The sequence below is a fragment of the Trichosurus vulpecula genome, chromosome 3 (assembly GCF_011100635.1).
Source record: "Trichosurus vulpecula isolate mTriVul1 chromosome 3, mTriVul1.pri, whole genome shotgun sequence".
In the NCBI taxonomy this organism is placed as follows: Eukaryota; Metazoa; Chordata; class Mammalia; order Diprotodontia; family Phalangeridae; genus Trichosurus; species Trichosurus vulpecula.
Window position 1 is genome coordinate 431,620,285 of NC_050575.1, and position 14,791 is coordinate 431,635,075.

Consider the following 14,791-nt stretch of genomic DNA (forward strand, 5'->3'; position numbering starts at 1 on the left):
AGTGAAGTATTCCCACATAAATGAGGAATCCTTCGACATCATTAACAGAGATATGAATCCTCCAATCCACATATTTTTCTCTCCAAAACAGTTCAAAATCCTGTCAGTAACCTTTATTTCTTCATATACATGTTTAGCAGTGTATGTTAAAACGAAGTGATTTTTCAACTTACATCAGACATCACAATGTTCATTCGTAACACAGTAAATGTCTCTCATCCTGAGAAAAGAAATACAAATCTCTTCTTTTACAGAAAAAAACTTTTTCTTTCCTTAGCATCAACAGTTCAATATGAGAAGGGCTTTAAAGGAACAAGCTGATACCATATTGGGGGCTGACTTCCAACATCTCCAAAGGCCTGGGTGCCTCTGAGTTACTGAAGCTTCCTTCAGCCCTCCACCAGTCCAGCAAAAACCTTGCTGGGTTTTCTCATGAAATGAAAAGTTTGGAAAAGGCCAGAAAAACTCAAATGACCAGGGGAGGCCTTTGAAAGACTTTGGCTCTTGTTGCAAAAGCCTTTGATTGAGGTCCCTTTCTTTTTCTTGTGACTGGAGCCAGCAGCAAGCCTCTCAGGCTTTGAATTCTCCTTCATCTGTAAGGGAGAAGGAGAACGATGGGAGAATATAAGGGTGAAAGGGGAGAAATTTGGTGCCCTTTGCCAGGTTTAAGGCCAGTTTGCTAGTAATGAATGACTGTAACAAGCTTCAGACATCCTGCCAAGGAATGAGCCCTGGTTTCAGAGGCACCAGCAGAGGGGGAGAAGTGGGAACCTGCTTCCTCTTCCCAGCCTAGGTCTGAAGCTGGGAACTGCAGAGTGGCCAGTCAAATAAATATCTTTTCTTAAGGACCTACTCTGTGCCAGGCACTGTGCTAAGAACTAGGGATTCAAAAAGAAGCAAAAGACGGTCCCTGGCCTTCAGAAATGGTTTTTAAATATGGTGGTGCCCCTCCCTTGAGTTTTGGGAAAAAAACAACAATACTCATGCCTGCTCCTGAACCCAGATTGAGAAAGACCACACTTTCTTCCAGGAATCCCCCTGCCTCTCATCAACACATGTGCTCTGATGTTCACTTCAGCCCCCTGCTTCTGCCTAGCCACCTCCTCTTCCACACCTGCTAATGTCTACACCCCCTTGGGCCCTCTCTATATAAAGGTTCTGTCCCTTTCTGGTCAGATACATTACCCCTTATTCCTGACAGTCTGGTAAGTAAGGGAAAGGTGGGGAAGGTTGTGTCTCCCCAGTCTCCTGAAACCATTACTTCCCTCCCCTGAGGCCATTCCATTCCCAGTTGGAAGGAAGAAGCATCCGCCTAAGAGAGGCACTTAACTTGGAGGGAGATGCTAGTAGATGGTCATTTCTAAATCATTCTGAAAGAGAGGCCTCTGCTCAGTTGTTCACTCCCCATCTTTGACCTGCCGCAATCAGAGTCCACATATTTTCCCCAACTCCAAGAAGGGGAGAGGAGAGAAGGGAAAGGAAAGAGTTTAGCCCCAGCTTGGGCCAAGAAAGCAGGAGAAGAGCATGACCCTGGGTCTATTGAAGTCTGAGACATCATCCTTGTCCACATCTCTGTAGGATCCTTGGATGGGACATGACAGGGGGATCAGGATTTCTCTTTTCTCCTCCCCAGAATCAAAGGTGATTCTGTCTTTCATGAAGTTCCCCAGCTTCTCAGGAGTACTCTTTACCTTCCTGGTGCTGCCAGGCCTGATGCAGCGTGACTGTCTCCAGGTGTCCCCTTTGACTACACACCTGGGCCTAGAAAAACCCTGGAGGCTTTGACATAGTAGGAGGGAAAGGGAAGGGGAAGGACAGCAGGAGTGGGGTGACAGTGAAACAGAGAAGGAGCAGTTGGGGGTTTGCAGGGTATAAAGACTGATGTCCAGAGAACAGGAGCCTCATCTGTGCTTACATGCAACCAGTCTCTTCCTTCCCCAGGCCAGGAGAAGGCCCCTGTTCCCCTCTCTGCCAGGAGCTCCTGTCCCCAGGGATTTGGCTTCCATGGCTCCCACTGCTGTGGCTTGTTGGGTCCTGGGGAGACCTGGAACACTGCTGAGGTGTGTTGGAGAGAGGGCCCCTGAGGGGGGTGGCTGAGTCTGTCTCACCATGTCAGCTTCCCTTGGGGTCAGAAATGTGGTCCCAATGAGTTTCTAACCCCTCATCTCTCACCTAGATCTTCTCCTCTTAAAGGACTCCAGAGCTGGGTCCCTCCTTTTTCTGTGTCCTTTAGATCCTCACATTCCACAATGGTGATCTGTAACAACAATGCTGCTTGCTGCTACTGTGGCTATGTAAGACCAATAACACCAGCACACAGGAGGGCCACTGGCACAGATTCTTTGATTTTCTAAGGAAAGCCACTTTAAGGGGTTTGCAGTCTTGCTTTAATTAAACATACACACATCATTTACTTAGTTTAGGGGGAAAAGCCAGCACCCTGAACCTCAGAGAGTATACAAACAGAAATTACAAGCATGCATTACATAAACAGAGCAAATAAACACAAACCAGTAGACAGGCTTCTAACTGTCTAACTTTGGCAATACATACAGTTACCAGAAAGAGAAGGACCAATGGGTCTGGTTTAGCAAAGCCGGGGGACAGTTACAATGGCTTGCCCAGAGTCTCCTTCCATGAGTGAGCTTCAAAGGCAAAATGCCAACCTCTGAGTTTATATACCCTGTTCAGGTCAAAGGGTGTCACAACATCCGATTCAAACCCATGTGACCTAAAAGTTTATGGCATCACAAACGTGCTACTCAAACTCATGTAAACTAGGCTTCCCGCCCCCACCCCAGGTAAGCAGGTCATCAAAGACTCCTGATTTCATCAAAGAAACAAAGGCCAGACTCATCAAAGGCACTTGATTACCTAAGTGCTCCAAAAAAGAAAACAGTAAAAAGTTCCCACCTTAATTACTCATACGTGATCCTTGTCCCCTCTAGCCATCTAAATAAGGTCTCCTACCCCTGGGCCTTTAGGCTTTTCTCTTTTCCTTTACTGAACACCCTGTCCACTGCATATCCCCTTCAGCATTGTCTGTCCTCCTTTGCTTTATGCCAGTCTAAATATCTCTTAACTCATTCCTCCATCCCTCCCCCACAGTTACTGTGCCAGGGTTACCCCTCAAGCCACCTGGGGTCCCTGCTCAATGAAGTTGAGGTCTCCTTTGTGACCACCATGATCATGGAGAATGAGATTGGCCAGAATCCCTTCTGGATAGGACTGCATGACCCAACAAGGTACCACCCAGAAGCCCCTCCTTCTTCCTGCCCAGGAATGTGAAGAAGAAAAGGGACAATGGGGTTAGTACCAATCGTGGAGTTCTGGCACCCTTGAAAAATCACTGGGATTGGGGAGGAAGTGTGAGCACTGCTGTATAGTTACCCCCCTAAAGGAGACGTGAGTCACAACTGAGAAATCTCACATTGATCAATAGTCCCTGACCTAAGATTCTCCTAGAGGCAGTCAAGCCAGGGGATCAGGCAAGAGCAAGGTAAGGGAGTGAGGCACAGGGGTTAGAGAAGGTTTCTTGGGGAGTGATGGGTAATAGACTCTGCCTAGATCTTGTGGAGAGGGTGTGATGGGTGTGGAAGGGGGCTGGTGCTGAGGAATCCCGACAGCAGTAGTAGTGATGGTACAATCTGAAAAGACTGAGAACAGACTAAATCTCGTGGGGGATCGGGGCTGGAGGAAGGTCCATATACAATTCACCTGTTTACTGTGGGGCATAGGGAAGGGAGGTGGTTGGTGGGAGGTGTTTCATTATTTTTTCCCTAACCACCTCTCTGCCCAATCTCTTCCTTCCAGAACTGCAGGTGGTGATGGAGCAGCAGTGCCCTTTACCTCTACCAAGCTTGGGAGAAGGGCTCCCCAAGCAGAACCAATCGTAACTATTGTGTGAGCCTGACCTGTCAGTCAGGTGAGCCAGAGAAAGAAAAATACACCTCTGCCATTTATCTACTACCATTCTCTTCATCCTGTGCTGTCTGAACCCCTAGATACATGAGGGCACCTCCTTCCTAGAATATGGAAATGGCTCCTCTCCTCTTTTTTTAATCTTCTCTCGTCCATTCTCCTCCCTCATTCTCTCCTCTCCTCTCTTCCTCTCTTCTACCCTCTTCTGCTCTCTTCTTCTCCCCTTTTCTCCTCTTCTTTCCTCTTCTCTTCTGCTTTCCCCTGCCCTCCCCTCTTCTCCTCCCCTTTCTTCTTGTCACCTCTTCTCTAATTTCCTCTTCTTTCCTTTCTTTTCTTTTCACTTTCTTCCTTCTCTCATTTTCTTTTCTCTTTTTCCCTTTTCCCCCATTCTTTTCTCTTTTTCCTTTTTCCTCCTTTTTTCCTTTCCCCTCCCCACTTTTTTCTCTACTTTCCTCCCTTTTCTCTCCTTACTCTCCATCTTCTTAGGATCACAAGGACATATTTGAATGAATGTAAAATGTGTGGCAAAGAAATCATAGTTATCAGACTGGGGGCCTCCAAATAAAACATGTAAGAGAGCCTGACCTAATTTAACTTATCTCTCTGCAGGATTCCAGATCTGGAGAAATGAATCTTGTCAGAATCAGTATCTCTACCTCTGCAAGTTCAAAGCCTAAAGGTGACAAGCCTGAGAAAGGTTTTGGGATTCTGCTGCCTTGGAAACCAAGCATTACCCATTAGGATCATGTCCATATTGGTTATTTGCCCCCCTTAAAGAATCTTCTTCCCATCTTCCTTTCTAACGCCAGCCCAAATTCTCATATTTCCCCACCCTTCTGTCTCCACTTTTCCTTTTATTCTACTTTTCTTCTTTTTAAAACTCATTCAGTATGGCCTGGTCCAAAGTCTTTTGTGCCACATGCCACATTTAGCTCAAAGTTAATACATAACCTGGATGTAAATGGTTACACTGTTTAAAAAAGTAAAAGAGAACAAGTTCAAGTTCTTTCAAAAAATATTGCTAATGTGAGAGTTCTTAACCACGTAAAGAATCAAGAAGATTGTTTAATAAAAAATTGATTAGATGAAATTAAACATCTAATCTATTTTTAAAAATTTTTTGGAATAAATTTTGGAATAAAACAAGCATTTCCTTAACATAATATAATTTTTTAAAAAGATGATTGCACATGAAACTGTAAATATATCATGTACAACTTGCTATTTCTTTTAAATATTTAATAAAGTTATGTAAATTTCTTTTTCCCTTTTTGTGACTTATCCATTCAAAGTTGTTCTTAAAGCAATATTGTCACTATATACAAGATTCTCTTGGTTCTGCTCATTTCACTCTTTATTATTTTGTACAAGTCTATCCATGTTTTTTTGTACATTAACATATAAAATTCTACTCTCTCTTGTTTTCTGGGGAAGGTGGAGAAAGGGCTCTTCTCTGTGGGCTCCTAACAGCTCTATGACATTGTTAGGATTCTCATTAAGGCTCTTTCCTGTGGATGGTTATGTTATATGCACCTTTAATATTTCTCTGTCTTTGAAGAAACTTCTCTCTGACCTGATCTTCTGAATTATTTTGTTGAACCACTGATTTTTAAGCATGATGATGCTTCATTGATTGTAAATAATTTTCCTCATGATAACCTTATGAAAACAGCTCCAGTTTGAGAGATGAGGAAAGAGGCTCAGTGATACTCCTAACCTCACAAAGTTAAGAAGTCTCAAATCCAGATTTTGGATTTCATAGGTAGTATAAAGGCAAAAGACTTCATGAGAGGACATGGTAAGAAGAGGAGCAATGAAACTTTTTAGTCATAAATCTGAGGACAATTCTTCCCCAAATATACAGAGTATCAACAGGAAAAATGAACACAAGTGGGGATCATTTATGGAAAGGAAGAGATATGTGTGGTGTACAGAGGCCAGCTATGGGTCTCACTGGATATTAGAGGCAACTCAGCTTTAGAAAGTGAAAAACATGACTTGAGGACAACATTGCAGACAGTAGTAGCCCAATGACCTCAGGAATTAATGTAACTAAGACATATAAAAGGATGAGCAACTCAAGCCTCCAGTGGTACAGGGCCACAGAAATCTCCTAGTAGTGTTATCATTCTATCACCACCAGGTTTGTTCCCTATTGTTCTCTGCTAGACACCCCACTACTGGATATAGAGTCTCCACTGGATACATCATTGACTGACATAGTGTAATGGCAAACAAAGTGGGACTTTTTGCTTTTTTTTCTTTTGGAGTGCTTCTCAGCATTAAGTCAATCCAGTGCCTTTGATTGAGTCTTGCCTTTGTTTGAATCAAGAGTCTTTGATTGAATCAAGAGTCCTTGATTGGAAATAGTATACGTACTCTGAGTTTAGCATTTTGCTTTGGAGATCACTCATTGGAAGAATATTCCTGTGATTTGGCCAGATGAGACTCTGAGTAGCTGTTAAGGAGCCCCCCAGCTTTGAAAATCCAGATATTGGTGCTTTTCTCTCTAGTAATTGTATGTATTGCTATAGTCAAACAGTTAGAAGTCTGTCTGCTGATTTGTGTTATTTTTTTCTGCTTATAATTTCTGTCTGTATTTGCTCTGAAGTTCAGGGTGCTCACTTTTTCCCCTGAACTAAATGAATGATATATGTATGTTTAATTAAAGTAAGATTGTTGACCCTTGAAATAGCTATCTTTCCTTAGTAAAGCAGATCTAAGAACCGGCACTAGCAGCCATCCTGGGTATTCCAGTGTGGTTGCTGTTACACATAGCCAGACACTGCCTCTCCTGGTACATGGAAGTCTTTTATGCTTTTCACTGCTGGGGCTAGCCATAGGATTACCTTAGGAGTTCTCCACCCCATTTCATCCCCATGTGCTTGCTGAGCTGAGTCCCTGGCTGAAAGAGCATTCTTCCTTTCATAGAATATAACTTTCCCCTTCCCTACTGTCCCTTCCTTTCCCTTTCTCTCCCCTCCACACTAATTTATATATTAATGGATTCAGAATCCCAGGGCATGATGTCAGGCTCACTAGAGTGGTGGCCATCATCTCAGGCCTGTAGGCCAACCCCCTCACTCTAGCTCTCTTTAGGATTCCAGGCATAAAAGAATGAGTTTTACCCAGAAAAAAATTCCTACACCTGAATGTGTAAATCTTAGAAATAACAAGATAGAAGAAGGAGTTGAGATTTTGCCACTTTGAGCCAAGTGCAATGTCAGGTTCTGATTATAGTCTTTCTCCTCTCCACCACCTTCCCCCAAGAGAATCTTCTTCCCACCCTCCTCCTCACAACCCCCATCTGCCATCTCTTCTCCCTCTCTTCCACTTCTCTTCCCCTAACAATGGCAGAACTGTGGAGACAACCAGTAAGAGTTCAAGCCAATGTTATTAGAGAAAAGGTTACCCCCCAGCCCCTCAGCATGCCTCTCTGACCCTGATTGATGATGTAGCAGGACAACCCATGATAGTGGGGCCTGAGCACACATGCAAAGCCTCTTTTAACGCAGATTCCTGACTCATATTAAACTTGTCATCAACTAAAATTCCCAGATCCTATGCAGAACAACCACTGTCTATTCATGGCTCCCCTTTCCCATATTTATGAAGATGATTTTTTTAGTATCCTAGTATAAGACTTCACATATCTCCCCATTGGATTCAGCACAATGCTCTAGCCTGTCAAGGCTCTTCTCATTAATTATATTTGCAGTCCTTTCTAGCTTTTTTCCTGGTTCAAATGTTGTCTATTTCTTTATCCAAGTCATGAATAAAAATATTAAACAGTGCAGAGCCAAGCACAAGTCCATCGATACTTCACTGGAGACCTCCAGCCAGGTTGACATTGAACTATTAACAGCTATTTGTTGCTTCTGAACATCTAACCAGTTCTGAACCCATTTGAGTATATCACAGCCTAATCACTATCTCTCTACCTTCTTCATAGGAAAAGTATAAGTTACTTTTATTAAAAACTTTGTCAAAATATTTCTTAACTATTTCCATATTTAAATAGTAATTAAGGTGGGATTTCTTTTTTTGCTGTTGACCTTTAATGATTCTGGCCTTTGTTTGAATGGGGCAGATAAAGTGGGACATTTTTGTATTTCTCAGCACTGAGACAATTGGGGGTCATTGATTTGTGTCTGATGTGATATTGGGGGTGGGTAACTTTTCCATGCCCAGACTGGGTGAGGTTGGGGCCCTTGGGGCCCTGAACAGGATATATAAGGGCAGAGGTTAGCATTCTCTCTTGGAGCTCTGAGCCACAGCAGAAGTGGCATATGACTGGGCCAGCCATTGTAATGAGCTCCCCAGCTGAAGACTCAGACACTGACAACTACAAATTGTATTTGGTCTGTAATTCAGGGTGCTGGTTTTTTCCCCTGAACTAAGTAAATGATATTTGTATGCTGGATTAAAGTAAGATTTCTTACCCACCCCCAATATCACATCAGACACAAATCAATGACCCCCAATTGTCTCAGTGTTGAGAAATACAAAAACATCCCACTTTATCTGCCCCATTCAAACAAAGGCCAGAATCATTAAAGGTCAACAGCAAAAAAAAATCCCACCTTAATTACTATTACATATGGAAATAGTTAAGAAATATTTTGACAAAGTTTTTAATAAAAGTAGCTTATACTTTTCCTATAAAGAAGGTAGAGAGATAGTGATTAGGCTGTGATATACTCAAATGGGTTCAGAACTGGTTAGATGTTCAGAGGCAACAAATAGCTGTTAATAGTTCAATGTCAACCTGGCTGGAGGTCTCCAGTGAAGTATCGATGGACTTGTGCCTGGCTCTGCACTGTTTAATATTTTTATTCATGACTTGGATAAAGGAATAGATAACATTTGAACCAAGAAGAAAGCTAGAAAGGACTGCAAGTACAATTAATGAGCAGATGAAAAGGACCTGGGCTTGCAGAATACACATTCTGTGAGCTGGTTGTTGTTGGCTTTACACCCTCACAGCAGCTGCTAGCTGAATTGTTGAAACAAATGGCATCAGGAACAGGATCTGCAACTTAAAAGGAAAGTATGGTGTTTGGGGGTACTGGGTTAGTTGAATGCTTCCCAGTTATTGGGCTGATCTTTGTACTTGTGGTGGCTATGGTTCTGTGGAGCTCCAGAGGCCTGAAGGAGAATAGGCAAGTGACAGTGACGGGAGTGGTTTCCCAGGAGCCCTGAGCAAGGACTCTGGAGATAACCTCTCCTTCCCTCTCCTTACCCCACTAGCACTCCGGAGGGGAGAGGCCGGAGTAGAGGCTGTGGGAGGAGAACAAGCTGAGGCATGGGGGAGGGTTTGCTGGCCGGGGCAAGGGCTTGAGCTGATAAGCCTGGCTCTGAGGACTGTGCTGAAAGGGTGAATGTTTTGAGATCTTATTGTATACGGAGTTTTGGAACAGGAGCAGAGAAACGCCTTCCAACAGACTTCAGAGAAAAAGTGAAGAATGGTACTCATGAAGATTTGGCAGGAGCAGCTGGTGAGCAGGAGGAAGCAAACTGCCAACATATTGGCCCAGACAGAGCAGAAGACTGCCTCCGTTCGGTGAGCTGCTTTCTAGTCGACCTTTGGTGAGGTGAGTGCAAAGGTGGGGAACCTCCTGCATGGGGATTCCAGCAGAAGCCAGGCATGGCCTGCCAGAGCTGGAAGACTGGGAAGCCAGGTGCTTGGAGTTCAGCCCTGGGGCGAGATGGAAACTTTGCAGCAAGGTGATGAGTGTGTCTTTTTCCTGCCTTCCTCTGGGACTGTTTGGGACCCAGGAGGGAGGGGTGGATTTGTCTATGGTGGGGTGGAGGAAGTGCCATGGACCCCCAGAGATCCCACCCTGTTGGCTTTGTTGCCCAGCTGTCCCCCAGGACTCGGAAGCGGGTTGCTGGAGCAATGGGGAGAAGGACACATCCCCAAGAGAACTCATTTTGGACTTTGTGTTGGGACTTTGCTAATTAAAGCATGCTGGTACCCAAGGGTAGCAGCAGGAAGTCTACAACTGCTGTGTGTGGAGGACGCTCAAGAGGAGCTTTGCTTGGACATTCTGTACTGCTTAAAGAGATTAACTTGCTGGGACCTAGGGGTGGACATTTGAATTGTAAACAAGTATTTGGGAATGGCACTGAATGATATGTTCTGCTTTGTTGTGAATGATATGTTTTGTTGTATTTCCCTGAATGTGATTGCAATGTATAATGTTTCTATTTTGTTTCAGGATCTATGGTCATTTAATTTAGATATTGTTAGTCCATAGATCCTGGAAAGGGGTGGACAATGTAATAGTGATTAAGGTGGGACTTTTTGCTGTTGACCTTTAATGATTCTGGCCTTTGTTTGAATGGGGCAGATAAAGTGGGACGTTTTTGTATTTCTCAGCACTGAGACAATTGGAGGTCATTGATTTGCATCTGATGTGATATTGGGGGTGGGTAACTTTTCCATGCCCAGACTGGGTGAGGTTGGGGCCCTTGGGCCCTGAACAGGATATATAAGGGCAGAGGTTAGCATTCTCTCTTGGAGCTCTGAGCCACAGCAGGAGTGGCACATGACTGGGCCAGCCATTGTAATGAGCTCCCCAGCTGAAGACTCAGATGTTGATAACTATGAATTGTATTTGGTCTGTAATTCAGGGTGCTGGTTTTTTCCCCTGAACTAAGCAAATGATATTTGTACACTGATTAAAATAAGATCTCTAACCCCTTAACGTTGCTTTCCTTAGTGAAGCAGATAAAAAGGACCTGGGCTTGCAGTGTTCTGTGAGCTGGTTGTTGTTGGCTTTACACCCTCACAGCAGCTGCTAGCCAGATTGTTGAAACACCATAGCATTCTCCTTACATATTAATTTAATAATCCTGTCAACAAAGGGAAATGAGATTAATCTGGGATGAACCATATGGGAAGCTCTGTTTCAGAGATATTCTAAATGTGAAGTATTTCTTTCTGTGAACAGTTTGTCAAAAGAGATGATCAGTTGGTCTTTCCTGTATGAACTCCTTTTATTCATAGAGAAGAAACAAAACCAAGAGGCTATCTTAGAAGTGAAAGGAATAGCATTAAAGGGGGCTGGGACAGGTTTCTTCTAGAAGGTAGGGTTTTAGCTGAGACTTGAATGAAGTTTGGGAAGCCAGAAGGCAGAGGTGAAGAAGGAGCCAATTCCAGGCCTGGAGGACAGCCAGTGAAAATGCAGAGAATTAGAGATGCAATACCTTCAAGAAACAGCAAGAAGGTCTGTGTCATTGGATCGTAAAGCACATGAAAGAGAATGAAGTGTAAGAATACTGGAAAGGTAGAGAGGTGTCAGATTACAAAGGGCTTTAAAAGCCAAGCAGAGAATTTTTTGATTTGTTCCTAGAATAAGGAATCACTAGAATTTATTGAATGAAGGAGGAGTGGAAGTGTCATCGTGAGATCTGCACTAGTGAAGCATTGGTTTCTTAGCAGATAATCTAAGGCATTCTAAGTATATGAATTAGTATGCTAGTCCCCTTTAGTTATTTGTTCAAAGGCTAGTCATCTACACATATTCACATCTTTCCATTTTTCTTTGGTACCACCACTATTGGCTGTGCTTCTAAGAAGGACAACTGGGTTTTATGACAATGTCACTGGACAGCATTTCTTTGAGATGGTTTCTGGGCTCTTACATCATAGATGGAGGAATCTTCCTAGCTTTTGCCAGAATGGTCATGAATCAGTGAGTTGGGTTCTGAGAGTTGCTCCATATCACATTATTCAGTGAAAATATTCTTATGCCCTTACTGAACTTCTTCCTCAACTGATCCTTTCATTCTTCTGGCACTGGGGAGTCAACCAAGTCAAATACCTCAATATCCTGTTCAAAGTTGGAAAAGCCAGCACTCCTGCTATGATCATTAGCAACTCTCCTCCTTATTCTCTTGTGAGCTTCTGTAAAATCTGCATGGAAGATCAGAGAATGCTGATATTGCATGCCAGCTAGCTGCTTGCAGTATTGTGCTAGTATTTTGAATAGGTTGGAATTTATTCCAATTAGTACTGACAGTTCCATGAATATAGTGGATGACCAAGGAGACTAGTAATACATGGCTCCTACCACGCAAACTGTCTGTAAATCCACTGGTGGTAAAGGCACCCCCCCCACACCCCCGTTTCAACAATCCGGCTAGCAGCTTCTGTGGGGGTATAAGATCCACCCACAGCCAGCACCCAGAAAGCTGCCAACAGCACAGGTTCTTTTGATCTGCTTAACTAAGGAAAGCAAGGTAAAGGGGTTGACAAGTTTACTTTAATCCAGCATACAGACAGCATTCACTTAGTTCAGGGGAAAAATCCAGCACCCTGAACTTCAGAACAAAATACAAACAAATTACAAACATCAACAGACAGACCCAATACAGATTCATAGTTACCAAAATCTAGGCTCAGCCTGGGAGCTCAGAACAAGGGCTGGCCCAGAGTCACACATGCGACTCACCCACGTGACCTAGAATCGTCACAAAGAGGCTGACTTAAACCCACATGGTCTAAAAGCCTCTGCTCTCCCAGACATGTAAACTAGGCCCTCCCTGGAGTTAGTCCCACCTTGGACTCCACCTTAGCTTCTAATCCACACCCACTAAGGCTTTACACCTAATAGGGGTTTGGGCCTGGGGCTTAGCACCTAGTAAAGCTCAATGAATTGCTCAAAGGGAACAAAAGCCAAACTATTCAAGGGCACTTGTTGAACTAAGTGCTAAGGAGCCCATTTTTGCTTACCAACACACCCCCAAAGCAACTCGCTACAAAAGCCGCTCGCAAGAGTGCGCCCTCTACTGGAGGAGGCAAGAAACCTCATAGCTACAGGCCCAGCACTGTGGCTCTCCGTGAAACCAGACGTTACCAGGAGTCCACCAAACTTCTGATTGATAAACTTCCCTTCCAGCATCTGGTGCATGAAATTGCTCCAGACGTCAAAACAGAGCCATGCTTCCCGAGTGCAGTAACTGGTGCTTTGCAGGAGGCAAGTAAAGCCTATCTGGTTGGCCTGTTTGAGGACACCAACCTATGTGCTATCCACGCCAAAAGTTTCACAATAGTGTCAAAAGATATCCAGCTAGCACGCTGCATATATGAAGAACGTGCTTAATTTAAACTCCACTATGATGGGAAACATTCTTCATTCTCAAAACAGAAAAAAAATATCTCTTCTTCCTGTTATTGGTAGTTCTGAAAGTTAGGTATTTTTTTTCCATGATGTCAAAAGGTACCCAGGTATGTGATTGCGAATGGAAAAGTAGGGGACAGAATCAGGTATTGGCAAGTTTTTTCCATTTTCATTTGTGTGTGAATTTTGAATATAAATGTGAGGACATAAAGCATTAATGCTGTCAAAAAATGTTTCCAAGAACAAATTTCAATGATTCAACTTTATAACAATTATAAATAAACCTTTTAAATTTTTCTGGACAATGCCAGCATTTGGATTTTTTAAAAAGAAAATTTCTTATTGACTGCAACTAAATGGTGTTTGTAGCATTTTTATCATACAGTAGATTCCATCCATTCAGTATACTTTTCTAACTCAGTTGTCCTACATTCGAGTACATGTTTTTAATGTTGTCTGTTTTCTGTGCTATTCCTGTAAGTTTGCTATTAAAATACTTTAAACTACCCCAAAAAAGCATGGAAGGGTTAAGTTCTTCAGAGAATGGCTTCTATCCAGGACAGCTTCCAACTGGTGAGAAGTTCAGTCAATCAAAATCCTATATGCCAGGCACTGGACTTAATGATGGGGACACAAAAAGATGCAAAAGACAGTCCCTGCCCTCAAGAAGTTAACTGAGGCAGCTATGCTAGATCAACAGAGGAATCTGCTTCCAAAATCCCAGAGCCTCAGAGCTGGGGAAAAGGGCAATGGTGACCATCTGCTCCAAATAGCACCTGAAAAAGAAGTCCCAGTAGAGCCTCTCCACCAAGCAGTCCTCCAACTTTTGTCTAAAGGTGTCAAATGAGCAAAGAACCCATCATCCCTTGTGCTTTGACTGGGCACATCCAGGGCTATACCAATGTTTTGCCTTTTTTGTATCATCAGCACTTGGAACAGTACCTGGCACTTAATAAGTGTTTAATAAATACTTATGAATGACATTCCAATGATATGGTAAATAGCAACAGAGAAGAGGCATCTTGAATGATTGTTTGAGCTGCTTCTGGGGAAAGTTGAGGGATGAGTGATGTCTACCACAGTAGCAGGGAGTGGGAAGAGTATGGGGAAAAGAGAGAAGGTGATGCCTAGGGAACATAAGATCCTGTATTTCTTGAAGAAGGGGGATTTGAACCAGCTCACCATAGTTTCTTCCCAGAGCTATGGAATCTAACAAAATACTTAGCTAAATCCTGGTTTCCTCTAAATAATTCCCAACTATAACTATCCTGAGAGCAATAAAAGATTTTTGAATTTAACTCAATCAACAAACATTTATGAAAGGTCTTTACTTAATTTCACACCTATTGCTTTCCTGTCTAGATGCAGGAATCTTAAAATCAGAGGCTTCCTTGCATTCCTGGAATAAATCCTACCTGGTCATAGTGTATTATTCTCGTAATGAGTTGCTGCAATCTTTTTGATAATATTTTATTTAAAATTTTTGCATCAATATTCATTAGAGAAATTGGTCTATAATTTTCTTTCTCTGTTTTAACTCTACCTGGTTTGGGTATTAGTACCATATTTGTGTCATAAAAAGAATTTGGTAGGACTCCTTCTTCACCTATTTTCCCAAATAGTCTACAAAGTATTGGAATTAGTTGTTCTTTAAATGTTTGATAGAATTCACATGTAAAACCATCTGGCCCTGGAGATTTTTTCCTTGGGAGTTCGTTGATGGCCTGCTCAATTTCTTTTTC

The 14,791-nt window shown here is 42.9% G+C and overlaps 1 protein-coding gene and 1 pseudogene across 1 annotated transcript; both read left to right on the forward strand.

The window, feature by feature from the left end:
* The first annotated feature begins 614 nt into the window (after positions 1-614).
* LOC118842826 lies at positions 615-4,598 on the forward strand (annotated as a pseudogene).
* A 7,390-nt stretch (positions 4,599-11,988) lies between these two features.
* Positions 11,989-13,031, forward strand: LOC118844822 (histone H3.3A-like). The gene is made up of 2 exons (XM_036752811.1): positions 11,989-12,034; positions 12,667-13,031. Exons 1-2 carry the CDS (start codon positions 11,989-11,991, stop codon positions 13,029-13,031), a joined length of 411 nt encoding a protein of 136 aa, XP_036608706.1.
* The last annotated feature ends 1,760 nt before the right edge of the window (positions 13,032-14,791 follow it).

Bases quoted from the DNA above. Each gene is read 5' to 3' on its own strand.
- LOC118844822 (XM_036752811.1), top strand. From the start codon at position 11,989: ATGGCTCCTACCACGCAAACTGTCTGTAAATCCACTGGTGGTAAAG. The intron at 12,035-12,666 runs GCACCCCCCCCA...TGCTTACCAACA, and splicing joins TAAATCCACTGGTGGTAAAG to CACCCCCAAAGCAACTCGCT.